Below are 13,067 nucleotides of genomic sequence, written 5' to 3'. Positions count from 1 at the left end.
CCAAAGGGAAGAGGGAACAGAGAGTAGGCATGTGTGACTTGGCCAGGAACTTGGTATAAGCAAGGGTGTTACTCACCAAGTTAGTGGTGAAAAGCCAGAGGCGGTTCCCTTTCAGTGATGGGGGATATAGACAGGAGGTTCAGAGAATGGCTTCAGTCCAGACAAATATCCAAGAATTTGGTATCTTAGTCCACCCTTTTCCCCAGTATATGTGACTTTCTCTCTTGGCCCCCATGCAATGCACCTCCTCCAAGAGATTTCTGTTCCTTACCTGATCACAAGTCTCTTTGTGAGGGAAGGTCCTGTGGTCTCTCACCACCTTCCAGTGTCTGGGTTTCTATTTAGGGGGCTGCCTGGTAGGCCTGATCCACCTCTAACCTGCTTTCACTGGGTAGCCAACATCTGGTCCTACATGGAAATACCACTAGAAGGGGCCTCTCTACTGGCACTTCAGAAATGAAACCAGAAGTGGTAAAGTTAGCAGCACATTTCTGAAGCTTATACAAAAAAATATTTGGGTTCAAGTTTGATTCTGAATATGAGCAAAAACTACAGCTTTATCCAAACTGATTTCCCCCATCCCTATGGGGTGATCCCCACACACGGCTTGATTCTGCTGCTTTTTCAAGTAAAGATGCTCACAGATCACAGTTTGCAGATCAGATTTTTGTTGTTGTGTCCTTTTGAAACTTTAGATACATTGTAACACACTGCTGGGGATACCCAGAGCTGTGAGCCACTGTTACCTCTATGCCTCAGCATGCATGAGCTTTGCTGGAGATTAGGCTGCGTCAGCTCCCTGCCACATCAGTCTGTCTTCCTCACCAGTAAAGTCCTCCCAAACCTCACCTAGCAGGTAAAAATCCATGAAATCCAGCCCCCAAGCTCCTCCGAGATACTTCTCTGCAATGCACAGTCCCTACCACTGTGCATTCACAGAAGATACTAAATTTGCTGCTCTTTTAATAGTCAGTGTATTGCATTTTATTAATGTAATAGGAATAAACACACCCTTCTCTTCAAATGCAGCACTGAATTGCTTTATAGTAAAAACAAAACAAGTTTACTAACAAAGGACATATGTTAAGTGGTACCAAGTAACAGGGATACAGGTAGAAATGGTTACAAGCAAATAAAAGTGAAAACATATATCTGAAAGACAACAACTTAATCTAGCAAGTTACAGTCTTTGTTCAAGATAGTTTCTTTCACCCACAGTCTCCTTTCCAGCTTTTACTGGCCAGGATCCATCACAGAGATTAAATCACTTGGTTCCTTTGTCTCCTAAAGTGAAGGATAAAAATGGAGCCTCCCTCTGTTCCTTATATCCCCAAAGGGAATGTCTTCATCTTACAAGTCATGAAGGCCTCATGGGGATTAGTCTCCTGTGTCTCTGTGGTGCAAGTGCCATGCCGATTTTCGGTCTCTCAAATTCAGGAGCAGGATAACCCCCCGACAGATTAGCTTGATGCGTTTTTTTTACTCTAATATATAAATTGAGGTAAACCCACACATTCATTTGTCTAGGACAGACCAGATTATCACCTTTACCTAGGCTAGGCTGTATGGCCTTAAATATGTTCTAGTAACATCATATAGAGGGAATTCATAACTTCACAGATAAGATTAACACACACCACCAGTGTGGTGGTAGTTTTCAAATGATACCTCACACAGTATATTTTGTAGTGCATAGGGTGTGACTACAGGGGTGCCTAGAGTCACAACATGGGGCCATGAACCAAGATATTCCCCTCAGGTAGTAGTGTTAGTTTATGTTGCAGCACCTCGAGAGCAGCACACTCACAGACATTGGAGAGATATTGATTATGTAGATTGTGTAGCATTATTTAGCTGCTAGTGTGTGATATAATCCTGTTCTTGAGCCGGTCTGATATGCCATACAGAATGGGGCAGTTTTTCTCATATTCATGGTGGGAGGATTGACACTGCAACATAGCCCAGCAATTTATAGATTATGACATGGGCTTCTGTGGTGTGGGCCACATCTTAATATTGCAATTCATTTGTGCTGTCCCCCTCCTGCCCCACTGCATTTTCTATGTCACGCACCACTTCTCCACCCCATTCACACTCCACTTCCCCTCCCACTGGCAATCAATGAGCATCCCTGTGGCAATGGCAACCCTGGCTTACATGACACAGTGACATTAGGGAGAGGTGCAGAGTATTTTCACCCTTTTTAATGGGATGTAGCAGCTGGAAGCAAGGAGGAGAAACCAGCACCACGTGACCAGCTAACTCCCGTGGGGACATCAGTAATGCTCTTGTGATAGCCAGTGACCCACGCTCTGGGACCAGTGGCTTCTGACATCCCTTTTGAATATGCAGCGGTTGGAAAACTGTCTATCTGTTCCAGCAGTGGTGTAATTGAGATCAAGAATAATTAAAGATCAGCAATGGATTGCTTCCTTGAATGACCAATTGGAAGCTTTTGAAATCCTAGGAGAGCCTGTTGCAGTTCTCATCTGTAGATGAGTAGACATTTAGTAGCTAATATCTCCCAGTAACTAAACTGTTTTTTCTTCCTCTGCCTTCCCTTCAGGTTACTACTGTGACAGCAGCCAAGGGCCAGTCAGTGATTTCACCCTTTACCCATGCCCTCAGGGCTTTTACTGCCCACCCGGAACACACCAGGGAACTCAATACAGCTGTCCCCCAGGTACCTTTGGTCCCAGGCAGAAGCTGAAGAGTATCCAGGAATGTCAGAGATGCCCACTTGGAAAATACTGTGAGTTTCCTGGTCTCTCCGCCCCAACAGGTATGTTGCCATTCATCCTTGGGCAGTCTGAGCATTTTCTGTGTGTCTAGTGGGGGGGTGTTGTTGCCTGATGATTAGAACAAAGGACTAGGAGTCAGGACTCCTGGGTTCTATTCCTTACTCTGGCACTGACTTACTTTGTGAGTTTGATCTAGTTATTCCCCTGTTGGTGCCTCATTTTTCCCATCTGTAAAATTTGGGTAAGATCTACTTCGTAAAGTGCTCTGGGATATCTGGCTGAAATGAACAAGTGGCCCATCCTTTCCCTTCCTGATCAGATTATTCTAAAAAGAAGGAAAGGTTCCTTTCATTAAGTAAAATTGCAAGCGTGAATGGTTGGAGGCAATAGAACTCAAATGCAGATGCTTTAACTTCTAGGATATCTGTTTGAATATCTCCAGTCCTCATAGCTGCCCAAGGTCATAGCCGTTTGGTAGCCTAGTTGAAATTAGTTCATAGTTTCAGTCCTTACCCTACTGGACAGGTGCCTGTGTAACAATAAATCCTTTGCTGTCTGGCTCAGCAGAGCAGCTAAGGATGGTACAAACCACTCTGATTGCACTCCCCTTTCATTCCTAGAGATGGCCCTTTGAGTCAGGGTCAGGGAAGTTATCACTGCTCCAACTCAGGCTTCCACTTTGTGTCTGTGTCCTGGAACTTATATTTAAATCCTCATTATTTTCATTTGGCTTTGTTTATATGTATAAATGTGTATCCTGCCTTCCAGGGGACTGCACTGAAGGATTCTGGTGCAAGGGAGGTGCCCGAGTAAGAGACCCAATGGATGGAGTAACAGGTCTCCCATGTCCTCCTGGGCATTATTGTCTTGCAGGTACAGTGATTTATTAAACATAATTCTTCTTAATTCCTGTGAAGCATGCGCTGGAATTTCCCTGCCGTGTTTCCTGCAGAGAGAGACTGGAATTCCATCTCCCTCAGCACTGCTCCCTACAGTGCCTTAGGCTCGGAGAGTACGGAACTGCAGTAGCTGCTAGCTCTAACTATCTTAGTATGTATGTGGCCCCATTACCATAGTACCAGAATGTCTCATAATCTTTATTGTATTTATCTTCACCTGTAAGGTAGGGCAGTGCTATTATCCCCATTTTACAAATGGGGAACAGAGAGAGACTAAATCTCAGATTTTTAAAGGTGTTTAGGCACCTAACTCTTTAGTCTGACCCTAAGTGACTTGCCTAAGGTCACACAGGAGCTTTGTGAGAGAGCAGGGACTTGAACTCAAGTCCCAGGCTAGCGCCCTAACTGAGCCAGCTTCCTCTCACCTTTTCTGTAGCCTATACTGCTATGCTATCCCATAGCCACTTCATAAACTTCAGCGGGATAAAGCTGCGTTGGGCTCGCTCTGCTCCTGTGTCAGGCTTAGCCAATTGAATGTCTATGACCAGTTCATTCTGACTTCAATGCCCCTCTGTGTGGTCTGCTGCCTTGTCCCCATGTTGATACCGAGTAGACTCTGAAGCACTTTATCTAATCAGGAACACCCACTCCATCTCTGTGCCCACATGGCACCTGGTCCAGCAACGAAGGGAATAAGAATCTGTGGGGATGCCAGCCTTGTCCTGGAGGACATTACTGCAATAGCACTGGACTAGTAGCACCATCAGGACACTGCAGCCCAGGGTAGGTACACCACAGCACACCTTTCCCTTCTGTAACTATAATGCGGGACAGCAGCAGCTATCTCTTGGAATGAGCTTAGGGCAGTGAGCTAGGACATCCTGGATTCTGATTCTCAGGTCTGACATGAATTACCCACAACTCCTCACTTGAAGGGACCACACTCTCTTGGACCCTGGATGGGAACAGCTGTCTGCAGTCAGTGTGCCTTTGTTGTCAACACAGGGCCTGGGATCTGCAGAAATGCTCCTTCCCTAGGTATAAAGAGGATCCAACATCCTTGCGTGTTGAGCGCTCAGCATTCCTCACACTCAGTGCTCAGTCAGTTATCCACCTGTATCCTTAGGGGGATTGTTTCTTTGTCTTGAGGTTGTTGGTGTTTGATGGCTCTTGTTTCTGCTCTTGCAACTCCAGGTTTTACTGCATTGCGGGGGCCAGAACACCGACACCTACCGATGGCCTCTCAGGAGCTCCATGCCCCATGGGACATTCCTGTCCCCCGGGAACCAAGAATCCCATCCCCTGCTCCCCTGGCACTTACATGCCACAGACACATGGAGAAGAGTGCTACACCTGCCCAGAGGGTAAATACTGTGTCCCTCCTCAGAAGCCACAATTTTGTCCTAAAGGTGAGTCATACGTTCACTAAATGTCTAGTTTGTTCCGTGCTTTCCAAAGACTTTCTTTAAGCCCCTGTATGCAGGAGAGACCTTGAGCCATGGAAAATCAACCAGGGCATGAGTGCTGTCTCTGTTCCTTCAGCTTCATGCTGAGTCCAACAATTTCAGCCCAAGCGACCCTAGTGAGTCTATAAAACCATGTGGATCCCATTGCTGAGATCTCACTTACTGATTCGTCATCTTTAGGTCTCTCTCCCACCCATAAATATGACTGTGCTCTTCTTTCAGGCTTCTTCTGTCCCAAAGGAACAGGTCTTGACTGGCAGCCTTGCCCACCAGGGACCTACAGCCCTGAGCAAGGGCTGGAGAGCAGCACTGGGTGCAGAGCTTGTGATGGAGGGAAGTACTGTCTGTACCATAATGCAACAGACGTGACTGGAGAGTGCTGGGAAGGCTACTACTGTGCACAGGCATCAGACAGGCCCAACCCAGAGGCCAGGCTTCAAGGTGCTGTCTTTTGCCTTTGCTAAAATGTTGATTTTTGTCTAGTGACCCTGGGTGATGCCCACTTCAGAGTCGAGCCTTTGGGCCTAGTTCTTGTTAGGCTCCGGGTTCTGCTGCTTGTTTAGAATTCCCCTTTCTGGCCCCATTCAAAAGCCCCTTTTGCTGTTTGAACCCTAGATGTGTGAATTGTGAGTAAATGACTCAGCAGCTGATCTAGCCTTTCCTCAGCAGCAGAGAACAATAGTTAGAGGAGGAGACTGAAGGTCAGGACTCCTGGGTTCCAAGTCCTGTTTCCCAGTCCCAATGACTAGACACTCTATACCTGATTTTGGAATAGAGCACAGGTATCCTGCCGCTCAGTCTCTTGCTCATCATTAGATCACACTCACTCCCTGAGTTAGCAACAGAACTGCAAAGCTCAGATTCCCACTCATCTTTTCTAGATATGAGGCCACAATGGCCCAATGACCTTGTGTGGTAGCTCAGCGTTGTCCCATGTGGGAGAGAATTAAGGAATTGTGGGAAATCTACAGATGAATTGCTGCTGGCTTGAATAGACCATGGCTATTATAAGATCAGTGAATGCCTTTTATATTCGTTTCCATCCATAGCCTTTAATCAGCTGAACGCCTTTCTCACTTGTTCATTGCAGGTCAGGCTGGCCCTTGTCCTCCAGGCCACTACTGTCCAAAGGGCACTGCTGTCCCCAAGCATTGTCCTGTGGGAACCTTCAGCACAAGGATCAAATTGAGCTCAGAGGTAGGAAAATGCACAGGGTGAACTAGCAATGGTGCTTGTGCACTTAGAGAGCTGAACTCTGCCTAGTGCCTCTCTGCCTGAGCAGACATGTGAAGACTGTTTAAATGCTTATAATCACCTGAATCCTTCCTTAGAAAAGAACACTGAAAAAGTAATATCCCAGAGTTGGAGTCTGAGGCTATCAAAGCACTTTACTGAGCCTCTCAGCATCCCTATGAGATGGGAAAGTTACTGCCATTGTACAGATGAGGAACGTAAGCTCAGCGAGATGAGATGACTTGCCTGAGGTCCCACAGTGAATCAGTGGCAATGGCAGGATTCATATAAATCATAGGACCAGAAGGGACCTCGAAAGGTCATCTAGTCTAGTCCCCTGCACTCATCGTAGGACTGCGTATTATCTAGAACATCCCTAACAGGTGTTTGTCTAACCTGCTCTTAAAAATCTCTAATGATGGAGATTCCACAACCTCCCTGGGCAATTTATTCCAGTGCTTAACCACCCTGACAGTTAGGAAGCTTTTCCTAATGTTCAACCTAAACTGCCCTTGCTGCAATTTAAGCCCATTGCTTCTTGTCCTATGCTCAGAGGTTAAGAAGAACAATTTTTCTCCCACCTCCTAGTAACAACTTTTTATGTACTTGAAAACTGTCATCATGTCCCCTCTCAGTCTTCTCTTCTCCAGACTCAACAAACCCAGCTTTTTTCAATCTTCCCTCATAGGTCATTTTTTTTAGACTTTTAATCACTTTTTTGGCTCTTCTCTGGACTTTCTCCAGTTTGTCCACATCTTTCCTGAAATGTTGTGCCCAGAACTGGACACAATACTCTAGTTGAGGCCTAATCAGCGTGCAGTAAAGTGGAAGAATTACTTCTCATGTCTTGCTTACAACACTCCTGGTAATACATTCCAGAATATTTGCTTTTTTTGCAGCAGTGTTACACTCCTATTTAGATGGTGATCCACTATGACCCCCAGATCCCTTTATGCAATATTCCTTCCTATCTCCCCAGAAGTGAGAATGTGGATGTTCCCATTGATTTCTCACAGACCCAGTGCTCCCCTTGTCTACCTGGACATTACTGCAACTCCACTGGCCTCCAGACCCCTACAGGGCAATGCAGAGAAGGGTTCTACTGCACACTGGGGTCCACCGTTGCCAGTGTTCCCATCCTGGACAAGACCGGAGGCCCCTGTCCCACAGGTAGATTGTTTGCAGCTCTTGGTTCACATCAAGCTAACTGGTGAATAGTTACTAACTTGTTGAGTAAGAATTATCCGAGCAAATTCCACAGGAGACTCTGGGAGTTCAGCAGGTCAAGAAGAGAACTCCTAGCAGGCTGCAAGGAGCTCTGAGACATCACTACTCTTAGAATTTCTCAAAACCTGAGGGTTTGTGCATTGTCCGTTTCAGGATATGGTAAGTCACGGGTAGAATTTGCCCCCTAGTCCTGACCTTGAAAGAGTCTGCTGATTCTGCCTTATTCCTTCTTTTTCAGGACATTTTTGCCCCAGGGGCACATCCATTCCACTGGCTTGTCCAGCAGGGTCATATAACCCTCTACAAAGGCAAGCCAGCTGCCTTCTCTGTGCTAGAGGGTAAGAATGAGAGAGTGCTCATTACTGTGTGCAGTATAAATAAAAGACCATTGCCGTAATTATGGTTCTCAGCAACCTTTCAGCAGTACAATATGTGGCAGACAAGAATGACTTCCCCTCCCACTGAAGTGCACCCATCTCTGAAAAGGAGCACAGCAACTGTAACAGCTGCCTAGCAACACTACACAAATGATTAGCAGTGGAAATTAGGTGAGCTAATTTCCCATACAGTGGCAGGATTTAGAGCAGAAGGTAACTGAAACTGGCTGCTGGCCAGAAAACCACCAGTACCACCCATGGTTGCACCAACAAAAAAAAAATAATTGAAAAGTCCATGGCCCTAGGCGATAAAGGACTTCACTTTCATGTTTCTTCCAATAAACAATGTCTGCTAGCACCATGCTGGGGTATTGGTCTATTCCTGTCCCAGGGTGCTACCCATACCACTTCTTGCTGCACCTGGCTTGTCCTTCGAGGACTCCCATCCAAGTAATGACCATGTTTGGCCTTGCTTAATATCTAGGACCTGATGAAATCACAGCCCTAGTGTAGTATGCCTGAAGCGAAGACTATTATGTTCCTATGCCTTTGGCAATTATGCCATCATAGTCAGTACACTTCCTGCATTCAGCATGAGGAAACACTTGAGAGAAAGTATTTATATACATGAGCAGGTCTGATACATTACCCATTCAGTACAGTGCAGCATGCACAAGGACAAGCCATTCACTTCACAGAGTCATCAGTGTGCATATGGATGAAGTGTTGGCCTGAGAGTTTTAACTTTCCTCCTTCTGCTCTTTCCTCTTATGGGTGCAGGTTCTTTTGTCCTAAGAATTCCTCTTCTCTTGCTGGGAGTGAATGTCCAGCTGGCCATTACTGCCCCCCTGGTACAGCTTCAGCGACTCAATACCCATGCCCCAGGGGGACTTACAACCCACAGATCGGCAGCAGTCATGTTTCTCACTGTATCCCTTGTGATCCAGGTAGGATCCTAGTCAACATCACCCTGAATGACATAGCAACAATGTGTGCAAGTGAGTTTCAAAAATGCTTGAACTTCAGCAGTGGTTTGAGTGGCTCAGGGGATTGATAATGGGTTATGAAGCTCTTTGCCATTAGGTCACTTGTTGAAGTTTGAGACAGAGCCACACTCCGCTGCATGGAGAACTGGACTGAGTGCGGGGAAGCCACACTCTTAAAAATGACCAGCCTAGGAAAGACCCATTTACTCTGATATCCTGTCTCCAATAGTGACCAATGCCAAATACTTCAGAGGGAGGCATTACCCTTTTGCCCAATAGTGGACCTTTATGTACAATGCTCATATATGGAAGGGGGAACTTTGTCATTAATTTATAATCCATTTACACAGCAGCATATATGTGCCTGGTGCTTTACATGCCTAGAAAATGACAAAGGGAATTTACAATTTAGTTAGTCTGCTGATCACCAGACCACATCTGCTGACTGACTTATGGCCTGAGTCATGAAGGCTGATATCCTTTAAAGCTTTTGAACCTCACTTTAAAGCAGTTGCTTTTCTTATTCGTATAAATATCCAACACTTTCTTTTAAATACCCCCTGTTACCATTTGCTAATACTGATTCCAATGCACTGCTCTTTCAGGTCATTACTGTGCATTAGCAGGACAGTCACGTGTCACAGGACCTTGTTCAGCTGGATATTACTGCAGTGCAGGGATTGCCACCCCAACACCTACCAGTGGCCTGAGGGGGAACATATGCCCGGTGGGAAATTACTGCCCTAAAGGATCTGCTCTTCCACATCCGTGCCCTCTTGGTTATTATAGCAATTCTACCCGGAATACTGAGATGGGAGACTGCCTCCTCTGTGACGCAGGTACAGTAATGGGAGATGGATCAAGGAGGTTCTAACCAGACTATAGCATTCATGAAGCCCTCTGAGAAACTGGGCCTTATTAAAGCATGTAACAGTGGGTGACTGCTCTTTCAGGGATACGTAGGTAAAAAGGATCACAGAGCAGATAAAGTCTCCCACTTCCTCACCCCAGGAGAAGGTCTTTCCGGTGCTTTGCAGTGTCAGAGGCTGACTCTCTCTTTCCCCCGCAGGATGGTTTGGGTTGGAGTGTGTTGGTAATGCAATGCATGCTGTCTCTCTAGGCATGTGAGGTATGTTCTGTGTTAAAGCTATTCTGAATGGAAACATCTCCTTTAATATGTATCTGGGTATAGCCAGACCTCTTGGTTTTTATCGTTTACTCTTCGGTTTTCACCTGCTGTTGTCCATCAGTCTGTCAGCCCAACACCATAGATGTGCTCTCATGCCTCCTCTCTCTTTCAGGGTATTTCTGCAATGGAACTGGACTCATATCTCCTGCTGGTGTCTGTGAAGCTGGGTTCTATTGCACAAGAGGAGCTGTTTCTCCTAGACCTTCCAAAGTAAGCTGTGTCTGGGTTATAAACATTGTGAAACCCTGAATTTGTGGATGTAGAGAACCAAATGTCTATATCAGGGGTCGGAAACCTCTCAGAAGTGGTGTGCCGAGTCTTCATTTATTCACTCTAATTTAAGGTTTTGCGTGCCAGTAATACATTTTAACGTTTTTAGAAGGTCTCTTTCTATAAGTCTATAATATATAATAAAACTGTTGTTGTATGTAAAGTAAATAATGTTTTTTAAATGTTTAAGAAGCTTCATTTAAAATTAAATTAAAATGCAGAGCCCCCTGGACCTGTGGCCAGGACCCGGGTAGTGTGAGTGCCACTGAAAATCAGTTTGCGTGCCACCTTTGGCATGCATGCCATAGGTTGCCTACCCCGGTCTATATAGTTCTTCTCTTCCTGACATACAAGTCCCACCACCCATTGCCTGCTGGGGGCATTAGGCATCCATATTTGCAATTCATACATGAAACCCTCTCCCCTTGATTTGTTCTTGCCATTGACCGCTTGTTCCATCAGCCCCACCATCAGTACCATGCCAAAAAGCTATTGTGTGAGGGGAAGAATTCTATCCCAGACAAATTTCTCTTCGGATTTCTGAGACTGTTTGCATAATTTCCTTTCCCTGACACATGCATCTTGTTTGTTAAGGCTGAAGGAGTCTAGAGACACCAAATATACCGAACTTCCTCTCTGTTCTAGGTGTAAAACATGTCCATAATAGTTCAGCCTTTTCATATCCATGCTGCCTCACTCCCATTTGTCCTCTTATGATGTGTGGACAGAAATGAATGAATAAAAAATTTACCTTTCATTCCCAAGAATCCTAGAACATTGCAAACTATAAACAGCAGTTATTCACCCAATGCTGACATATATCCTCCTCTGGGGTGGAATTCATGATTCTCTTACCAGCACACAGCAACACTACACAACGTGAGAAGTGAAAAAGAATGCCATTTCCAACTGGCATTACAGAGGTCCACATAACGTGAATGTATCCAGGACACTGCATCTATTGGCATGGCTCTTACACAAAAAACCTTGTGAACTTAAAGACTGCAGGGGCTCAGACTCGTGTTTTCATGCCTCAGTACCTTTCCCCCACCCCAGCAGCACAGCACCAGGCTGACTCTGAAAGACAGAAATATCTACCAAATTACCAGCAACACTTCCTACAGCAAACCTGGGTTTTCCTTGGCAGCCTCCCAAGCACCTCCCCTGCTCATTTTGTGAGCTATGATGGGATTACAGCAGGAGGGATTGGTCAGAGGTGAATGATGAACAAAGCATTCTCCATCGCTCTGTCAGTCCTCCCCATTAGGATTTGATGTATTCCTGCTGCAAGATACATTTCTTCTGAGGTTGCAGATAGGCCCAGATCCACACATATATTTAGTATCTTAACTTCCATTGGAATCAGTGGAAGTTAGGAGACTAAAGACATTTGAGGATCTCTGGGCCACAGTGAGATTAGTGGGAACATCTTTTGTAACAATGGCACTTTGTCTTCACAGACCACAAGCAGTGGCGGGCCATGTCCCCCAGGACACTACTGCACAGTGGGGAGCAGCAGAGCACAGCCATGCCCTGCAGGGAGCTACAGCCCATTCTGGGACATGGTGCAGTGTTTGGAGTGCCCAGAAGGCTTTTACTGTAAGGCTGGTTCCAGTAATTACACAGACTGTCCTGCAGGTAAGTGCAGCTGCAGTTACGTCATAGAGAATGTGGGGAACAGTGTCATAAGGGCACTAGCAGCTCTTTGTAAGGCTCAGCACTAAGATAAAGTGCTGTTGGCTTCACTGAATGCTTCCACCTTGGCTGGAGGTCCTGTATAGTACTGATGAGTCACACCATGGACTGACTGACATATTCTGGGACCAGTTCTTTTGGGGAAACTGATGGAGAGGGCACCCCAGCACCCCTTGCCAACAATTTGAGACATTGCAAGCATCTCTTAACTGTTAGGAAAACTGTTGTCTCCCTCCTAGGACATTACTGCCCAAGGAATACGGAGTTTGCCACACAGTATCCCTGTCCACCAGGAACCTACAGTGAGCACTTAAACATGAGGGATGCCTCCAAGTGCCAGCTGTGTCCCCCTGGAAAAGTCTGCTCCAAATCAGGCTTGACGAGTCCTGATGGACCATGCACACCTGGATGGTTTTGTCCACCCGGATCGGCATCAGGCGAGCCAATATCCCTAGGTAATCACTCTCTGGCACTGAAAGAAGTAGTGGAACTTGATTATTATTATTAGATGTGGTGATATTACAGAAGCATCAAGAAGTCACAGTTGAAGAAAAGGGCCCACGAAGTGTCTTTTTGCAGTGCTGGTAAAAGACAGAGTGAAGAGAGGAAAAGATGCTGCCACATGCAGTAACGTTAAATGAAACAAGAATCCTTGTTTGTGGTGGGGATGTGTGTTTGCAATGGGTCTTTGATCTTGGCAGAAGTAGATCACTTCTCTGGGGAGAGGCTAGGTGGGTATTTCCATTGTGGGAAGACATGCATAGGGAGGAATTTTCACCCATCTGGTACATTTCACATACTGTGGTGATGAAGGTCATATGCTGTAAGTACCTAGCAAGAAAGAGAGGTTAAAACATGAGAGTGAGGCTCTTTCTGCTGCTATATGTTCCTTTGCCTCTCTCAAGTTCCGTCCTTTCCATTAGCAGGGTCAGAAGTTTCACTCCGTGGGTCCTTCAGGCTATGCCAAGCAGGAACGTTTTGTCC

The 13,067-nt window shown here is 45.8% G+C and overlaps 1 protein-coding gene and 2 long non-coding RNA genes across 3 annotated transcripts in view; all 3 read left to right on the top strand.

Moving 5' to 3' along the window:
- The window catches only part of LOC123354612 (multiple epidermal growth factor-like domains protein 6), a 39,536-nt gene extending 35,905 nt beyond the window's left edge, over positions 1 to 3,631 (top strand). Inside the window, exons 29-30 of the mRNA XM_044996729.1 lie at positions 2,567 to 2,782; positions 3,510 to 3,631. Coding sequence (XP_044852664.1) covers positions 2,567 to 2,782; positions 3,510 to 3,631 — 338 coding nt within the window. The remainder of the gene's footprint in view (positions 1 to 2,566; positions 2,783 to 3,509) is intronic.
- Positions 3,632 to 5,379: 1,748 nt separating this feature from the next.
- LOC123354672 lies at positions 5,380 to 7,476 on the top strand. The gene is made up of 3 exons (XR_006574809.1): positions 5,380 to 5,547; positions 6,197 to 6,303; positions 7,356 to 7,476. It is a non-coding gene; the product is annotated as an uncharacterized LOC123354672 (long non-coding RNA).
- A 1,257-nt stretch (positions 7,477 to 8,733) lies between these two features.
- On the top strand, positions 8,734 to 12,006 carry LOC123354668. The gene is made up of 4 exons (XR_006574806.1): positions 8,734 to 8,890; positions 9,535 to 9,768; positions 10,231 to 10,328; positions 11,849 to 12,006. It is a non-coding gene; the product is annotated as an uncharacterized LOC123354668 (long non-coding RNA).
- The last annotated feature ends 1,061 nt before the right edge of the window (positions 12,007 to 13,067 follow it).

This window comes from Mauremys mutica, chromosome 22 (assembly GCF_020497125.1).
Source record: "Mauremys mutica isolate MM-2020 ecotype Southern chromosome 22, ASM2049712v1, whole genome shotgun sequence".
Taxonomy (NCBI): domain Eukaryota; kingdom Metazoa; phylum Chordata; order Testudines; family Geoemydidae; genus Mauremys; species Mauremys mutica.
The sequence above is the reverse complement of the archived record's forward strand: the minus strand, read 5'-3'. Positions and strand labels throughout refer to the sequence as shown.